We start from the raw sequence: 20,227 nt of genomic DNA on the forward strand, positions 1-20,227 counted from the left end.
AAAAAAAGGAACAAGTGAATTCTTGACAATCTTTTTTCATGTTTTTGTTCCTTCTAAAAGTTTTGAAATTTGTTCTTATTTGTTATGTATAGCAGTTTCTACACACATAGTCGGAGCTTATGCTACAGCCCCTTTTAAACATTTTAAGAAAGGCTTCTATAAACCAGTAGAATGCTCGCCAAACTGTACAGAAAATAGAACATTTCTTTAAAAAATTAGAATATTTTAAGAAATACAGTTATGTATAGCATAAACCCTAATTTTGTAAAAAAATCAGGCACTTAGAAATGTCATCTTTTTAAAAAGTACTTTTGTTCATTGACAATTTTTCCTTTTATTAATGTTTAAACAAATGATTTACATTTTTAAGCCTATCTGTGGCCTGAAACATCTTTTTGCTTTTATAGTGGTTCTAGGGAAACATTCTTTAGCACTTTTCAGAAATAAAATGAATGAAACATATCCTAGAAACTGATATAATTTGATTTTAAATTTATTTCAGATTTGACAAAACTCAGCTATTTATTTTCAGGTTTAAATCACATTGTCAGGAGACTATGCCTGTGAACATGGCCTTCTCCTACTTTCTCATCTTAGACCCACAGTGTCCTGCTCTCTTCTTAGACTTAGAAAGAATCAGGAACTCAGACTTCTGTTAAAATGACCACAGTGTACTTTATTTAATGATTTTGGTACCTTGTGTTGCAATAAAATAAAAAAAAAAATCTACAAAATCCAAATATATAAAATTTCAAGTTTTCTTCTTTTTTTTAAAGTTTTACAAGAAAAATCATGTAACCAAGGATATCTGTTCATTATGAAGCACTACTTCCACTTCATTTCATCACAAATTGCAACTTACTTAACAGACCAAAATAACGATGGTACTGCAGTACATCAAATACTCCACACACTGTGCTTTCAACTACAGTAAGTGGAGACCGTGTCCGGAGACAGTGGCCTCCAGCCAATAAAGACACTCTTACGATCCGAACGCTAAAGGAATGTTTGGATACATGGAATTTGAATATATATATTTACAGGAAGGAAAAAAATTTAATAACTAGTTTAATTCTTCATTTCAAATAAAATTCCAAATACATTTGTACAGTGTTTACAAAGTAAAAGCACAAGAACTGCCAAGGTTATCATTCAGGTCCAGGCAATGAGCTTGTACTGGGGGCGGGGACGGGGAATGTCGACTCCATTCCCTAAACACACGCACGGGGTCTCTCAGACCTTACTTCTGCATTGGTCAAGGGAGAGGGAAGCACAGGAATGGCCATTTCCCACACTTGGAAGGTCATGCAGAGAGTTGACAACAGGGCACTGAGAAATGATGGACCATTCTCATCAGTTGGCTGTTCACCTCCCACCTGGTACATTTTTCTTTTCAGAGATAGATTTAAAACAAAAACAACGGAAAAATTGAGCTGGGGAAGGAGCACAGAATGTTTAAGGCAAATTAAGCAAATATAGAGCAGCTTCTCTTGGTGTTGAATGGAAACGAGGATTTCACCCGCACTCGAACTTAGAAACAAACAAAATGAAGTACCACCTCTTGAGGCTGGGTTGCTTACGTCATATACGAATTTTTTGAAAATTGCTTTGCACCAAGTATCCTTTTGGAATTTTAAATGAAAAAACTTATTGGTTACAAAGTGCATAATTTCATGTTTCAAAATAAAACAGTAGCTGAGGTAGTTAGATGTGAAACTTATTTACTTAAAATAACCGGAGGATGAAGAACAAATGTCAGTAGAAAAATCCTTGCTGTTTGGAAGCAGGTTTCCATTGTGCAATGGTTTAACGCTGACCTAAATGCTTCTACTTTCCTACTGGATATTATTAATGAAACCAAAATATTAGTGGTAGTAGTATATGTTTCCAATTTGCTTGGTAGGATGTCAGTACAGATGAAGCCTATATCCCCAGTAATTTTATAATTCATGCTTTCCCTATTTCTGCGAAACTATAACATATCAGGGCATTAGTTATTGTTACTAGAAATTTTGTTCTAAACTGTAAAAAGTATTTAGTAGGAACAGAGAAAAATCAATAGGAAGGATGATTTCACTCTTATACTTTTATTACGTTTTTGTCTTTAGCCTTAAATTCAAAGTATTATTTGGTTTCAAAGGGGGAGGAAATGTCTGGCTTATTGGCTGCCCTCCTTGTTCTGAGAATAGGAAAGCCAATTTGCATATCTATCATCTTATCTCCCTCCAGGTCACTGAGCTCTCTGTTAACTAAGAAGAAATGCAGGAGTGATCTGGCAGAGGCAAAATTCTCACACAACATCCCCTCTTCCAGCCTAAAGAGAGGCTTCAGGTGGACATTCAATAAGCAATTGACCGAAAACTTCCTTTTTTACCTATATCTGGTACCATCTAGATATGAAAGGAGTTTTGTGATAATAACATGCCAAGGATAAGAATGGATATAAATAAGCTGGGAGACATTCCTTCTGAGCAAAACAGAATTTTCCATGTGTTTTCTTCTCTTTGTTTACGGGATAGAATGTTAACCGGAAGTAGCCATGAAAGTTGACAGCTACATTTAAAAAGCATCATATACATGATGAGGACATAATGACTGGTCCACAGCAGTATAATCAGATTTATCTTTGCCAGAAACTAGTTTTTCTGAAAGAGTCTCTTATTTTCAGGGAGGACGCTGGAGAGTTTCATGTGGGGCTGGGAAGTCTTAAAAAGAGTGAAATGTGTGGGGCATTCAAATCCCCTTTTCCCCAGTGATTAGATATATAGCTTATATCTAATAACATTTTGTCTCCATTTTTTTTTTAATCTAGAATTTAGATTCATTTTGGAGAACGGTCAGCTCTAACCCCTTTGGATTCTATTTTGTACCCTTGTGGTGAAATCTCCCAATGACTTGTTCTGCCCACTTACCTCCTCTCCTCCCAGCCCATCCACCTGGAAAGCTGCCTCACCCCATCTTATTTCCAGGTCCTTGCACCAAGGCCAGTCAATCTCAGTTTTCTGGTGCAAAAACAAAGGAAAGACATGGATATTTCCCTTCATAGCAACAAGGATATTCCACCGCACTTTTGGTTGAAAAGGTTTTGATGCTAGGAACTGGAAAAAAAAAAAAAGCCAGAGAAATCCAAATTATTTTGACTCACTTCCTATAATCATATTTTGAGTCTAAAAACCCCACAAAACCAAAACCAAAAGAACAACACCACCACCAAAATGATACTTAAGTCTGATGTGGCAACATAATTTTTTTAAATGGGTCAGATAATAGCCTAGGTTAAATTCATGCTTCAGAAAGCTTAATACCATGCATTAGAAATGTTTAACCAGTCTGCAATTTTAAGCCTTGGATGTACCTTGGCAACAAAATTTTAGAATCCAGAAGAGATTTTGTTGAATACGTATGTTATGTCAGCTCCAGGCACAACATGATTTTAAACCCACTTATCTGGTGAACCTTCTGAAACCCTATTTCATATTTTTAAGAGCATGCATTTTTTTTTTTGCAAAGGAATATGGTTATTAAATAAGGGCACAATGATAATATTTATGTACAACAACTTTCCCTCATGAAGTCACATTATTAAAACATTTTCTCCATTGTTAGTATTGCTTCATGGGTATATTCCCATAAATAATATTTTGCAATATTGCCTCCCTGACTCAAAAATGACAAATCATATTACTTAGCACTAGCTCTTCTCAGGACTAAATATTTAAGAGAAAACATGTTACTTTGGCAGGAAGTTGCACAGGACGTTCTCTGCGGTGGTTTCCCCACCATCTCCTCTGTTCTGGAAAGTACTCACATCTGTGTACGTGTAAGAATAGACGTGTATCCATGTACAGCTGAAGCCCTTGTGCAAACCAACACTTCTCTGAAAAATTTAAAATATATTTATAATCTGAAAATAAATCAACTCAAGAGTTCGGGAAGAAATAAGGCTTTAGATTCTTTTATTGGGTTGTAAAGGGAGACGTGTCCTCTTAGGGATGAGAAAGAATCTCACTGTAAACAACACAAAATCTAATCTCAATAATATCTGTTAAAATTTTCCCTCCTGGTAGTGGGTTTCAGAGCACCACTTGCTAATCATTAGTACTGAATCAGGTGTCATGCAAGCGTTCTGGAAAGCGTAGCTTGGGATCAGGGGTGCCAACTTTTTAGGCATCAGAAGGAGCCAAGTTTTCTGGATACATTTGATAAACATTTAGTAAAATTCAGTTTGGTTAAGAGGAAAATTCCCATTCTCAATGTTTGTATGAAAAGAGTTAATTTTCTCATTAAAAAGCTCGTAATTAAAAAGAAGTTCTACATAGACTTTTGAAGAAAAAGTTTTGCTTTTATTAAGTGATCAAGAATAGTCAGAGTCTTTGCTCGGTGAGTTATTGCTGTTCTGTTTCTAACCCGCCTCCACCTGCCTCCAAAGCCTAATCCCTCCCGGCCATGCGGTTCTCCTTTGTGCTAATACTAGTTACGGGGTGTCAAAGCACTTTTTGAACTCTAACTAATCTTCCCAACATGGCTATGAGGTAGGTAGATAAATATCATCTCTCTTTCACATGTGAGAAAAATACGGCCAAGGATGAGGATGCCGGGCGCTCAGATTCCCCGACCCTGTGTCCCCATCACTGGACCAACCCCTCTGTGTCTTTGTTTCCAGGAAGGAATCTATGCCATAGTGTAAAAGGAATCTGTTTCATAGAATATATTTAAGTATATTTAAAACAATCATGATATTCAACACAGGGATTTTTGGTTTTCTACTAAACCATAAATTCCGTTTAATTATCACATAAGAAAAGATAACTGAAAAAATGCTCAGTGTTTTTGTGGCTTACTGACCGATTGTTGCCTCTTTGTTGCCAATTCACCTAAACCTTGGACTTGAACATCCTGTCAATTACATGAAGGAAAAAAGAGGTGGAAAAGGACTTAGTGAAGTACACATCTCAGGGAAGAAGAAAGGCAAATCCGAGCTAGATTGGTGTGCACACATGCACCTGGGGGTCGCAGCTCTCCAAGACCACCCTCCAAGGAGCATTTACAAAGCACAGAGCAACGACATCGGGGGCTGGAGGCCCTTGCGGCACCGGGTGGAGGACCCACTTGATTTGGGGAAACTTCTGCATCTGATGGGAGGGGGGACCCGACAAGGAAGGGACCGCCTACCCCATGCAGGTGTTGTAACTTGGCACCCCGGGCAGAATTCAGCACAAACATTACCTAAGAATCTACTAAATATTTCGGTTTTCTCTGGAAATGCTCTCACGGTCTTTGCATAGCTGAACACCCTCAGGGCTCTGTGTGCAGACTGAACAGCGCCTTGGATTTCATTCTGCAGCATAAGCGCACTTTAAAAGGAATGAGTCTGAATTTGGACCAGCTTCAGAACAATGATGAAGTACGCACACAACTGAGGAAATACACTTGCTCACCAATCCAGAGCCAAATCAGATGAAAAAAGGAAGAAACGCCCTCCAGTAATTACCAGTATGAAAGTCCTAAGACTATCTCAAACTTCCCTTCTGGAAGGTGAATTTCCCTTTGATGTCATCTTTTTCTTTTTGTTCCCGTGACTACAAAGAAAACACGAATATTCCAAAGTGATAAGCAGTTAGTTCTTGGCAATTGGAATGACATCAATAAAGCAAACCAAAAAAATTATGTGTTTTGTTTAACTTGGGAAAGACAGCTTTTGCTTCTGTTGACACCATGAAATTCACCATGAAATAACTGTAGTAAATAAGGTCAACCCTGGGCATCCACAGAGGATTGGTTCCAGGACTGCCTTGGATACCAAAATCCGAGGATGCTCAAGTCTCTTATAGTGGTCCTCCCTCTGTATCCTTGGATATGGAACCCTCGGATACAGGAGCCGACTATAGTTTATATTTTTATGCTTAAAAGGTCTAAGAAATCCTTAAAATCAAAACATCCTATTTGAAGAATAAAACATTCACAAATTTGTATTTCCCTTGAATGATTCTGTCAAGTAGACTTTGTGAAGGATTAAGCATATGTGAACAGCAGAGGAGCAATTATAAAATTATAAAAGATGGAAAATGGCTGAATAACAAGGTTCCTTGCCAGGCAGGAGCTGAGAGGCAGGCCTCCAGAACTCTTGCTCTGCAGGAGGTCTGTGACAAAACCAACTCCCAATACACCCAGGACAGCCTCCCAAACCTCTCCCCTCCACACGTTTGCCGAAAGTAAATAAAAATCAAATAGCATTGGCTCTGCATTATTTATTTCCCTTTGCACAACAAAGAGATTTTTAGCAGCAGAATATCACCAGCAATAGATTAATGCACAAGAAGGTTAAATTCCATTACCTACAACACCTGAGCATTTTCTGTCTATCTAGACAACACCAGACAACCAGATGGAAAACGAGGATTCAAACATCTGGCTTTCCCCAACTATCCAGATGTTTGACATCGCAAAGACCAAATTCCCTCCTTGAGTGACCTACTTCTTTACTTTTTGTTGGGATATTTGCATTTGTGTGGACAGTCTTTATTTTTTAATAATGCCATGGTGTCTACTTCTGTTTAGTGAAGATGGGTCAGCAGTCATTTGGAAAATTCAGATGTTGAAATCCCCCAAATGAAAAGAAACTTAGTCTCGAGGAAAAATCAGGGCTTTCGGGCTGTCAATGGTCTGGTGGTTTTGTCTCCATTGAAAAATTGCTTCATGGTTCACCTTTTTTCACTTCCATTATTCTGAAAAGCATTCTCACCAGAATTCTTTTTGCTATTTGGGGATAGAGACACAGACTAGGTGATGGCAGAATCAAGATCCAAAATATGTTGTAATGATTCAACTAATAAATGTGTAAACCTGGTTTAGTGGATTTGAACACAGAGGTTCTTGGGATGTCATGATGTATACTTACAATGAGATGATGAGTAAGGCCATGGTCACCCTGAATCTCACTGCTGTTAAAATGAGGGATGATTCAACGGTCATGTTTTACAAGCAAGAGTACTTACTATACCTTAAAATATCTCATTTTGTAATCCATCAGAAGCCCTTGGCATGCAGAGCCAGCTAGCAGCGAACCGGCCAATGACCAAGGAAAACTGTCAAGGGGGAGAGTCCCCTTAGGGACAGAGTTAGTCTCAGACACAGAGCCACTGATGTCATCTCTGTCCTTCCACTTCAGCCATGCCTTGTCCTTTCATAAGTGGACGCATCTATTGTCATAGCCGTGGCGTGGCAGGGGCCACCTTGAACCTCTGCTCTACAAAATGGCAAATATTCCTGATGAGCCACTGACAGGTTTGCTCTTCAATCCCCATACCTGCACCTCTACAGCTATAGAAAGCTTCAGTTCCAACACCTCTCACAGTCACTCTTACTCAGGAGCCTTGTTTTACAGGATGGTTTATTGCTCCTATGTCCCCACAGCCAATCAACTTGTTGGCCAACACAGAGGATCTTTGTGCCTTTTTTTGGGCTTTGGAGATCAGGAAATTCACAATGTCTTCAACTTGTTAGTTTTCATTGCCTTGCAATTGAAAATAAGTTACATGGTGGTAGGCCACGGTTTACCATTACATTTCAGTGCTTGTGCCTCGAGCTTGTTCTGAAAAATGACTTTGCCAAAGCAGGGCATGCAGGACAATCCTGGTGCCTATAACTGGGACTCTCACTTGGTACCTCATGGTGCATCTTGGAGACTGTCACCAAGATGGTCCTTTATGAAGGTGAAACACCACTGGAACACACACAAAAAGGATCCCTGCTTCTTCTTCTTTTTCTGTTAGGTTGTTTACCAGATACATCTGAAGACTTTCACTCAATTCTTCTAGTGTTAACTACTAAAACTGTTCTACTGAAAGGTTAGACAGAAAACTTTATAACAACATAGGGATGCCTGACTCTCTTGCAGACTCTGAAACTATGAACTGAGGTACATTTATTCTTACCTTGCAGCTCAAACCTTTCCTTAAAAACAGAGAAGTAAGTGGAAAAGAACCATGATTTTTAAGTATGAGATCACCTGTTTACTTTTAAGTGAACACTCAGGAGCTGAGAATGTCCGCTCGGTGATCTCAGAGCTCCTAACCAGGGTTTTGCAGGATCTCAGAAGCAACAGGAGAGCCAAGTCCACATATAAATGTCTCTCAGTTTGAAACTGGCAATGTCACCACCTAGGAAGGTAGGAATCAAATTACTCAATAGCTACATCCATGCAGATTTTACCTCTGAAATTGAATTATAGATTCAACTTTTATAAATTGGTCATTACAACGTTGACAATGGTACTCTCAAGAAATGAACAGTAGCACCTGTACTCAGACGGATCGATCATTAAACAGATGACAATGAGTTTTTTCTCATTTCCAAACACAGGTAGATTTGTATCCATTTAAGGTGAGCCTCCATAACCCAGTACTCTGAGCTATGAAAGCCCCCAGGAAGCCATTGACTTTTTTCTCTTTTTTCAAAGCTGTGCTTACTGGCAGAAACAAATGAAGCAGGTGGATATTCACAGCATGAATGACAAAGCAGGAAGCAGGAATTCCTGAGTGCGCTACTTCACGGAGGTCTTTCTCTCCAGGCCTGGGCACATCACCGCCCTGAACGAGTGCTCCTTTCCACTAACTGATTCATTTCCCCTTGCAATAGCTTGGCTACAATCTCACAAGTCAAGAATTTGCAAGATTAAAGGGTCTGTTGAATTAATTAATGCAAATCACCTTCAGTAAAGCTTGACAAATTCCGAGAGGTTTCTGTAAAAGAAGAAGGGAATCAATAGCATGAGCAGTACGCAGCTTTGTGGAAGCTGAGTTTCTGGTGTGGCTGGATCTTCTCAGGCCCCTTCCCTTTCCTCAAGGCAGGACAGATCGCTTTCTTTCCAGAGAGCTCCAAAACTCTGATTCAGACCGAGGGAAACGTTTCACCCCAGGCTTTCAAGACACACTTCAGAGATTCATTTCTTTTTCTAGGTACAATATCTTAGAAAGGTTAATAAGGGGGTTTGAATATTTTAGCTCTTTGAAAGGAAGATAAGAAATGACAATTCTTTGACCAGCTGACAGATCTCCTTTGGTTACAGGATGATGTGCTATCGCTCACGATTTGGATAGAATAAGAACTCTCAGCAACACAGATAGAAAGCCACAGGTGGAAGGTTAATTGTTAAGTTATCATAGAGGTACCCATCACCCAAACTCAAGTGTTCATCTGCCAGAACCACAATGGATTAAAATGCCAGTGTTGATTAAGATGCATTCTACTGGCTTGTAATCCAAACAGGAATTTCTTACAATGATAGAAACCCAAAATGTATTTTCAAAACACTTAAGAATGTTTTAGAACTTGTTTTGATAGCTGAATTAATTTGAAATAATTAAGAGTGTTGATGTGATATAACTGTATACCAGACCGCCACTAGAACAGTCCAATCAAATTAGCTTAAACACATCTCCATTTGTTAGTATTTGTAGCACTTAAATGAAGTAAGAATTTGATTAGTTCCATTTGAATGCAAATCAAGCAAGAGAGAGGGGAGATGGCCACCAGCTTAATTTGGTAGATGGAAGTAAAATAAAAACATGAAACCTTACATTTTCTGAAATTCTAATAACAGAGTAGGTGGCAGTCTTCAATAATAGCACGGGAGAATTTTCTGCTGGTATTGTGCTGGTAATATTTGCTTATCAAGTTGATTAATTCGTTTTGATGTTGATATGTTTTGTTAAATATGATCTTTCTCTGCAAACATCATTATCAGTAACTGTACTCTTCTTGTCTGGTACCACAGCTGAAACAGTGGCAGTCATCATAATGAGCCACTACTGGTGGCAGGAACTGAGAAATCAGGGCTCTGACTTAGCACTACTATCAGGTCAGCTGTTTCACTGATGCTTCATGGGATTCACCAAGGAATTCTTGGTGTTGTATTCTGTGCTCATAAAAATTAATATGCTTCCTTCTCTCTCTCCTTTTACTCCATAGAGGACCTGTGGGTTTATAGGATTCCCTGACCAGAATTATTTCACTCAGAGAAAATTAGTTATGCAAGTTAATAGATGCCTTTAAATAAGATGCTCTTTACATCTGTGGGAAGCCAATCACTCCGGGCCATATTGCAGGAGGGAATTGGATTGGGTACCATGCGAGCATGTGTCCTCATGGGATGGGGCTGGCTGTCCCGACTCCTGAAAGGTGATGCATCTCTTCCGGGCATGGGGAGCAGGGCTTCAGAACAACCTCTCAGGTTGCAATAACTGAGGTTTATGTCTGGAGATTTGTTATTCCTAAATAATGCATACACTGGAGGCTATGTTCTGGGGAAATCTACTAGGACATCTAACTTTTGTCCACAGAGAGATACTTTTGTGATGATTCTCTACTGATCATGGGGAAGTGGGATCTTTTATAAACCCGCATGTCCCATTTGCACTGTCCAGAGTGGGGTTTCTGGCTACCTCACAACATGTCCTGATTCTGTCTACCTGATAGTCCCTCTTCCATTCCTCTGTGGCCAGACAGAACCACTCCATTAAAAACCAGAATGGTGACTGGGACAAAAAAGTATCATATGTGCTCATAAAGGATGCTTCCTGAAGATCAGAGAAGTGTCTATTAGAAAAATTTTCAGACATCTCAGATGCATCCTAATTTTATGTCTCTTCTTAAAAGAAATTCTCAGGAATATTTCCAAAGTTAATGCAGAGATGATTGTTTTGAGTCAAATACTTTGTGCCAAAGAGTGTATCGATTTTTTTGTTGCTTTGTGGCCTTGATTTAAAAGTATCTAGTGTTGGAGAGGCATAAAAACAAATTACAAAACTATTTTTCTTTTTATAGACTGTCATCCATTGTTGATTTATCTTTATATCATTACCTTATGTTTGCCATTATGTGTGCTAATTGTGTATTGCAAGGCTTACATAACACAACCTTGGAAAAGCTTATGTTTCTTTATTGCTCTAGTATAGAATTAAATATAGACATTAAAAAGAGAAGCAGTGTAGTAGAGTAGAAAGTATTAGAGCTGAAGTCAGCAGACTCTTCTTCTGCTACCGATAACTAAAGTGTGAGCTGCTGGAATGTGGAATTCCTTTTGCGCGTGACTGTGTATTACCTGGCAATGCCAGTCATGTAGATCACGTGTGACAGATGAAAGACTGAATGAATCCTGATGATAAAACATGCCTGGTCTCTTTGGATCCCAGTGTGCTCATCTCTAAAAGAAGTGTTCTCAAGTAACACTGAGATCTTGTTCAGATGCTATTTCCTATAAAAATTAGTGACTCCTAACTTCACCTAACTTCATAAAGATCTGCTTAAATCCTATCAAAGTCAGAAGATAGAAGATGGCTTGTATTTTTAATATGTTAAGTTCAGACTGATCCCTGTATCTATTTGTTTAAATAAACACCAGGGTTGAGAAAATTTTTGGTTTATTGCTGGCTACCTTTTTAGCACGAATTCAAGCAACACACACATGGCTGCCTACACAACAACATCTTTGGTTGGGTCACAACTCTGTCATCCTGTAGACCCCAGATGCGTTACATCTAAGCTGAGGAGGGAGAGGACACGCACATTATTTTATAATCCAACTCAACATATATTTGGTAAATGTTTGCTATATTTTTTGTATGTAATCTTTCCATCTAAGATGAGGTTCCCAGATTTATATTATGGTTCCACTAGTGGTATAATAATCCTCATAAGTATTAAATTTTGTGACTTGCAAGACATTAAGTAAAATTTAGGGAAAATTATTGCAGTGGAATAGAATTATCTTAAAATATGAAAAGAATGTCACTCAAAGATTTGTTAGATCCATCTTTCCTTCTTCCTTCCTTTCTCTTGCTCTCCTTTTTTTTTTTTTTTCCCCAGTCAGAGGGTCAAAGTAAGTAGTGGAGTTTGGCTATTTTTCACTCTGCCTAACTGGATGACAGTAACATACATGTAGAGAACACAAGAAAAGAACCATCGGGTAATTTATATTTATCACTTACTTTAGTGCAAAGTAGGGCCATGGGGGTGGGAGGGACAATTGTCTGGAATGGAAGACAAGTATTTATCTGCCTACTCTGAATTAGGGAGTTGCAGTAAAATTCAGTGACAGACAATAGAGACTTCTGTTTCTCATCACTGACTTTTTTAACTTTTCATTTTGAAGGACATCTTTGACTTTTAAATGAAATTTTCTTTGAAAAATTTCATCATCAGACCATGTTTTTGTTTCTCCAGAGACCTTGCCCAGTCAGGAAGAGATTTTGGTGGGAAACTATTCTTTGGTTTTCTAGAAAGATTTGTAGTCATTAGAAGTCATGACAAGCTGTGTGCAACTCTCAGCTCCAGTGTTTCCTAGCTGTGGGACCGACCCTTGGCTAGTTTAGTGTCTCTGAGCTTAAATTTTGTCATCTGTAAATGGTACTTAATTCATAGATGGCCTTGAGGAGGGGAAGAGATCACATAGATAAAGTTGGTTAGCACAGCCCAGGCACACGAGAGTCTGGGGCACAGCCAGCTACCATCCACATGGGGAAATGAACGGCATAAAGTCTTCGGGGGTGGGGGGAATAACCAAAGCAAAAATTTGATTCAGTCAGTGTTTCTGACTTATGTCAGTATATTATGGCAATGATTTTAGCAAAGCAATTAGACATGAACTGACCCCTTATTTAGCAGAACATAGGCCCACAAAAGGTTAAAGTTTTACATTTCTGCGCTAGATCACTGCATGCAATATTACAAAGCATCTGATTTTTTTTCTTACGGAATCTAGAGAAAGAGCTTCAGATGGATGGCAAAACAACATGATGCCTCAAACACTCAAGGGAGAGCTCCTGAACCCCTCATTTCTGTGGGTAAACGGCTGTTTGCTACTTCTTCCATTTGGCTTTCTGCTGTTGTGCGAGCTCGCCTAATTGCTACAATTAGCAACACTAAATGGCTCATTGTGTTTTTATACAATTCCACCCACATGCCGCAGAGTTTTACTTTGGAGGCTGTTGATCACACACACTTACCGCATCTTCCCATGGGCCCATTTTCAGGACAGCCACTGGGCAAGATGTTTGTCTACTGCAGTAGACAGTGCAGCCTGCCCGGGTGAGGAGAGGAGATGGTACCCAACCGTCAAGATCGCTTCACAGCCTGATACAGGTCGGGACCAGAAACTCGGAAACGGAGGTGGGGTGGGGGTGACTGAGGGAAAAGGCCCATCCTTAGCCATTTTGAAAGGCTCCTGCTTCAGATGGGGAGAAAGGGTGTTATGAGTCACAAACTGGCAGAAGCCATCATTTTGATTGTTTTCAAAAGTGACATTGGGTTGCTGAAGATAAATGAACATGAGTTGATTTGCATCCATCACTGAAATTAGAGAGACGACCACCTCAGTCCTGCTGTGTTTCCACCACGCACATCAACCATCCTCTGAGCTATTTTTCTGAAAGACAGCCTGAGCTATTTTTTAAAAGGCTTTAAGGAATTCTCCTTAGAAACATAAAAATGCAGGCAACTCATCCAGTACTGATGAGAAAGAGTGATGGCTAAGGGCAAAGACTCGTGAGAGTGCAGGGGAACATATATTTAGTCTCAAAAATGGTTCATTAGAAAAAACTTTCGGGATTCTTGTCCAAACACCGTGTCAGAGCTTGCTTCCACTCAATGGCATTTGGTACACTTAAAGGCAAATATGTAACCTTACATAATCCTGCTAAGGACACCAGAGGTTTTCTTTGCTCCATTCAATCTGTTCAGAGAAAGAAACTTTGAAATGACTCAAAACTATTCTAGTCAACTGCTTAAAAGATGAGATCCTTGAGGGGGGGGAAATTCATACAAGCTAAAAGTGCTAAATTATATCTAGGTATTTCCAACCAAAGTTCACAAGCGGGCTGATGTCTTACAGACATGGGCTCTACGCTTGGGCTGATGCCAAAAAGGAGTGGGGGAAAAAGCTTTTAATCTAAAAGTTCATGTGTCAATAACATACCAATTTATATGCATGAAAGGGGCAGTATATACTTTACTCTTTTCATCTGTTACTTTAGTTGTGTGTGTGTGCACGCGTGTATTATATGTAATATGTATCTGTTATCCATACCATACACACGTATATACAATATTTTTTTTAAAAGTCATTGAGCTTTCAATTATTCCTATTCACTTTTAATTGGTTTACTTACTTCATTTATTCACAGAGCCAAAGGAATTGGGCATTTAGAAATGAAGTATAACTACTTCAATATACTTTTATCTTTAGATTATCTTTGTATTTTCTCTTTTGCTAATACTTGAATTGCATATTCTTGCCATGTCAGTAGGAGAATTTATTTCATTTGTCGTGTTCACAGCAATATCATAAAGGAATAGTAACAAAGTGTCTGCAAAGTCAAGGTTACTGAACTAGATAGTATATAGTTAAGTAGGACAATGGAAATGGGAGAAGATTTAAAGGACATAGTCATTTTGGGGGACCAAACTTTGACTTACATGGAGAAAAAATTTGTTTTTCTTCCACACAAATACTTAAGAGTCTCAGTGTGGTTAAGATACATATGGTCCTTCATTTCAAATAAGGTTTTGTTGAGAAATGCTAATTTAAAAGTGAAAAAAACTTTTAATACTTTCTTTTAGAAAATTTCATGGTCCTATGCAAAAATCAAGCACTAAGAACAGACCCTTCACCCCTACAGGGGACCCAAGTAGACCCAGCCTAGGAAGTTAGTTGGAGCCCACAGATAAAGAATCCAGCGTTTCCAATTCGTATGCTAACCACGGCTGGTTCCTTTTGGATTCTTGAGTTACTCTCCGTGGATGACGGAATGGTAAATTGAAAATAAAATCTTAGGAAGAACTAAACTATAAATATGAAAATCAAACTTTGTTCCTTTGTACGTTGACAATGTCTCTTTAAATCCTAATACTTTAAACTCTCTGTTATCGGTGGATCTAGAAACTAATACACGTTCTAATCACCACACAGTCTCATGGCAATGCAGCACTTTATGAATCATGGAAGCAAGATTAAGCCATGATTCTCCTTGGAAGTAAAAATTTTGTTGTTGTTGTTCCTGTTTGTAATCTTGAGAAAGTTTGTAATTTATAACACGGTGGAGATGTCACTGCCTTCACAAGAATTTTTGACTAAAACATCAAAATCTTCAAGTATGCTGGATAACAGAGTATTTACAGTATTTGGGAAATCACTGAAAAATTCAAACTTCTTGCACCCTCCTGACTGCATTCTCACCTCCAAGACAAAGCACGGTACAGCGTTTTTTTAGCCACACAGCACTTATTTTGACTCTTGACCTGTTAAATGAAGGATCAAGTTGAGAAATAATTTAGGACTTACATGACTGAAGAGTGATGGGATCTGTTGTGTTTGTTGACTGACATTATCATAATCTGTTATTTACTCGTGGAATCAAAGGTAGAGTTCAACTGAGCAATTCAATTTCCAAAGATCATTAATTAACGAAGCTAGTGACTCGTGGTTCGGCACCAAAGTGAAGAATCTGCCATTATAATCATTATTTTCCTTCTACAGTTGGGGGTGGGATGTTTTCACTAATTGCCGACAAGAAGAGCGTCTTCCTGGGCCTTTACTGGTGACTAGATAATGTTTTCACATCCAAACAAAAGACTGTTATCTTTTAGTGGACTCTTGCTTGAAGGGTCAAATCATGGAGTACTAGGAAAATATGTCTACTGATAAAAATCATCCATTTTTTAAAACATTGCTTTGGGGCTTTGTACCAAAAGAAGTCCTAGGTCAAGCCCTCTGTCACTTCCTGTGGGTGTCGTCACAGGGACAGCAGTCTCTGTATGATACACCCATTACAGGTGGTGGCTCTAGACCTTGACTATTTAAAGTTAATTGGACAGTCCAAAAAACTGAACATGTTACACTGATTTTTTTTTAAGTGACTTGACTAATATTTAGTATATCGGTTGGGTTACTATAAAACCAGGGAAGGAAGTTTAAGACATCTTCCACTGTGGTCAGGTTTGTCATAACAGATGGAAGAAAGTAATCACTTACATCTTTGATTTCCTGGGAAACATTGGCCAGTCTTGACAAGCCCTTTCTAGTTAAGCTGATTTCTCTTGTCCCCTGATATTCTGATAGCACCCTTGGCCAGGTTCCTGGGGGCACCAACATGGCAAAGTAGGGTGATCTTGCAAGAGACACATGTTCTTAACCTGCCGAGGCAGGTTGATGGGATCTGTGGACCAGTTTCTGACATCCCAAGTAACTATGATGCTTAAAGTATTTTAAACGATTCCAGGTCTATAAAAAAAGTGATGATGCTTATATGTATACCCTATAATTTTTTTATTACAAAAATATTGAAATAATCCATGAGTTATTCCACTCTGCACCAACTATAAAAAAATACTATCAAAGTTTGACCGGCACTTTTAATGCAACAAAAAGCACCATGACCGGGGGACGCTGGGAACAGAAAGTGGGGAACGTTTACTTGCTGGACGGAGGTATTTAAAACCCAGAAGCTTGTTGTAAGAGTGTGACTTTACAAAGGACTCAAATACGAATCTTAGCTGGATCTAGTGATAAGCCCTCGATCGGTTCGGAAGGGTTTTCTCATAGCATATTCACTGCATCTGTCTGCTCATACTTACTAAAATGTGTCCCAAAGCCTCTAAAAGACACATCGCTTTGACCTTGGATGGGGGAGGGGGGGTCTGTACACAGCGGAGAGCTTTACTGTTCGTGCCCTCTTGCGCCTTCGTGGGGCTCGCGCCACTCACGCTCAGCCGTCCAGGGCGTCCCCGCCAGTCCCGTGTTGGACGGTGTTTGGCACTAGAAAGGTGTGGCGTGGCGTGTTCTGGAATCCGGCCTCTCCGCGCTCGCGCAGAGCCTCCACTCCTGGACCTGAGCACAGCGCGGCTCTCCCTCCGCTCTGCCCTGACCTTCCCATGGGAGCTGCACAGGCCGGGAAATCAGAGGCTCATTTTGCCTTTTTCTCCCGCTTCCTCTTCGTGGTTTTATCACATGTTTGCAATTGAATACTGCATCCTGATTATCGTTGAACTTTCATCACCAAGGTATCTAGCTCCTTGGTCTCGTCAAAAGCCAGCCATGGGCTGCGTGGGGGGTATCTGTCATGAAAGATGTTCTCAACTGAAAATTTAAGATGAAAAAAAATCCTGACGTGTTGAAAACGAACCATTCCATCAATTCTAATACATGCGTAAACACACTTGGGTTTTCTGTCCATTGGATAGGCTTTTCACGCATGGGATTGGTTTTCACGTGAGAATGGTTTATGAATTCTTTCTAAGCTTTACTATTTTTTTTTTTTTTTTTCCTGGAGTCTTGAGGGATATGCTTTCTCTCTCTTTGCTTTTATATTCCCGTGGGAATCACAGCTTTGCATCAAAAGAAATCACCTAAGCTATTTTGACAGGATTGGGGTGTGTGTGTGTACACGTGTGTGTATGACTCAGTATATTTTTATGCAAAGATCACTTAACTCCATCAAAACACCCTACTGATCGGAGGCAACATCTCCCATAATAATAGTACCCTCAGGTGGATGTGCTGAAAGGTGGGGCAGGAGGGGTTGGTGGCAACAAGGGGTCCTACTGAGCTGGCCTGGTCCCTTCAGGTGGAGCAGGAGGGTCTCTGGGCGGCTTTTTGAAAGGAGGCCAGCAGCAGGCTGTCAGCGGATGGAGGGCCAGACACGCATCCCGATGACGGTCAGACTGGGAACATCACAGCTCGTTGCCCCGCTCCAGGGCAGAGTTTCATTATTGCCACAGCCCGGCTGTCACCCCTCGGTCCAGAGCTGGGGGCTCCTCCGAGTCCTTTCGTTTTACAGAGTGGTTTCGTACTCCAGCCGCTCCTGAACGAAAGCATCGTCTTTGTACTGCAGCCTCGGAGGAGACGGGGAACCTTCAAAGGCTAAGATGGCCTTTCGGAGGCTCCGGTCCAAAACGTGTCTCTCCCACGCTGGGTACCTATTCCTGAACAGGTCAATTTTAATGACAGATTCTTCAATCCGTGGTGGGCGAGAGGACGGGGTGGACGGGGCCGTGGGCCTCACCTGAAACACAGGCACGCACCCGTCCCGCTCTGCGAATTTCTGGTCGCGGTCGCCGGCGACGCTGCGGGTGTTGGAGAGGGACCGCAGGGCGCTCGTGGCCGCTTCTGGAGACGGCGTGAAGGCAGCGGCGGGGTCCCCGCAAGCACAACTTGGGGACCGCCCGAGTCTGGGTCCGTTGGGGTGAAAGAAGGCATAATACATCAGCATAAAAACAACGCCAGTTAAAAAGCTGCTGAATACCACACACAGCGCTGGGATGGCAAATGCGTCCGCGATCTGGGGAGCCTTGTAGAGGTACCAGAGGGCACTCAAGGCCGTGTTTTCCAAAAGGATCACAAAATAGTAAATGAAGAGCCTGCAGCGTGTCCTGCCCTCCTTGACGTTGAACCAGCTGAAGATGTAGATGATCCCCACCACCATGTCGAACACGATCTCTTCCCATTTGGTGATACAGAATTCTGTCTCACAGTGGACGATCCAGAAGGTCATGATGCACCAGTGAAGGACGATGAAGATCCCAAAGTAGAGCTGGAAAACCGAGGCGAAGAGGGCGAAGGTGATGACCCTGGCCGCAATGGTGAAGAAGTGCCAGCAGAACTGGATGACCACGGCCATGTAGCTGATGGGCTTCTTGTCATCACGAGAGTCCCGGAGGGCCTTCTGGTAGGAGGCCAAGGCCCAAGCCAAGGACACGAGGGAGGCGGCCGCTGTGAAACCTACAAAGGCAAACAGGAAGACAGGCTGTCAAAAGCGAGATGCAGTGTTGTCCCTGGAAAGAAGTCACATGGGGCTGGGGGCTTGGGGCAGGCTAGCTTCTACCATAGCAAAGCTCTTCATTTCTTTGAGTTTTAGCTGGACTAAACACTCAGATGGGCGTCCTAGGATCTGTCCTCTAAGGGGCCCCAACTATATGGACAAGACATGAGGCTAATGGGAGTGCTACTGGGGACCAGCATGGAGCCTGGGGCTGAAGATGGGGAGGGGTGTTAGCTTTCTGTGTATTCGGTGTAAAGAGATGAGGGAGGTCCTTTTGTTTGGCAGCAAAATAACTGTGGATGGGAGGTTGACAGAACTTGCTTGCTGTTTCATCTTTGCCACTTACGACCTGCATGACTTTGGACAATCATTTAAATTGGCGTCCTCATTCAGAAAGTGGATGATCTCCAGGGCTCCCTGTCAGCTTTGAGATTCTGTGATTGAAAGGGACAGATAATGACAGGAAACTTGAGGGGCTAGCTGGTTCACCTTTCTGCTTCTAAACAAGAATAAATGTAGTTCATTCACCAAAGAAAGTTAACTGCCTCTTGAAAATAAGAAAAGGAGTCCGTGGAATCTCCTTGGCCATGTTTCTTGTGATATCTGGTGTGCAGTCTGTCCTAATATGATCCGAGACTCTTCCTACAGCTTCTTTCCACTCAGAAGAAGAAATGTCTGCTCACCGTCACGCACCTCTTATTCTTTCACGAATTAAATATTGTACAGAAATCACGTATCAACCACTTTCCTTATTATGCAGTGAGCCCCATTTGGTTAGTATCCTGCCAAAAGTATGTTTCCAAATTTTAAAAACATCATTCTTATTGCTCCCCTCCACTCTCGCTCCACCTACTGTGTCTGAAACGTCACCTCTGTGGTCGTGATGTGGACGGGGCTCACCTGAAAACACACCACCTCCTTCACGAGAGAGCTCTCTGGGGAGTTCCACTTTGTCACTGACACGTCAGGTCAGTCTGCACCGCAGCTGGTTTACTTACTAAGCCCTAACAAGGCTTACCAACACTAACAAAGGTTTTGCGTGTTTTTAAGTCCAGCTAGCTTTTCCTCACCAGATCTATTCCTAACCATAGTTCTCCCGCTATGGAATGGGGGTGGCCAACAACTTAGGATAGAATTTGCACTTTTCTTTTTATACTTTAATAGAGAAAAGCTGTTGTCTATGGTCCTTGAAAAATGAATTTCAAAAAATGACTCTTGGGGGAAAGAGCCACACTAATTGATAGAAAAAACATTCAACCTCGAAAACCATTTCTTACACATTCTCCTTGGGAAAGGTGAACTCCAAAAAATAATTATTATTGATAAAGAAAATATTTTCCAACAACACGTCTCATGTCTGCTCCCAATCAAGCCAGCAGAACATCCATGTCTTACACTGGGCCTTCAGGGTTTTT

At 40.7% G+C, this 20,227-nt stretch overlaps 1 protein-coding gene across 1 annotated transcript in view; it reads right to left on the minus strand.

Annotated features, from left to right (window-relative positions):
* Window positions 1–6,233: 6,233 nt before the first annotated feature.
* The window catches only part of XKR4 (XK related 4), a 365,104-nt gene continuing 351,110 nt past the window's right edge, over window positions 6,234–20,227 (minus strand). Inside the window, exon 3 of the mRNA XM_082364744.1 lies at window positions 6,234–18,772. Coding sequence (XP_082220870.1) covers window positions 17,826–18,772 — 947 coding nt within the window. The 3' untranslated portion in view covers window positions 6,234–17,825. The remainder of the gene's footprint in view (window positions 18,773–20,227) is intronic.

The sequence above is a fragment of the Balaenoptera borealis genome, assembly GCF_965194805.1.
Source record: "Balaenoptera borealis genome assembly, chromosome: 17".
Classification (NCBI taxonomy): Eukaryota; Metazoa; Chordata; class Mammalia; order Artiodactyla; family Balaenopteridae; genus Balaenoptera; species Balaenoptera borealis.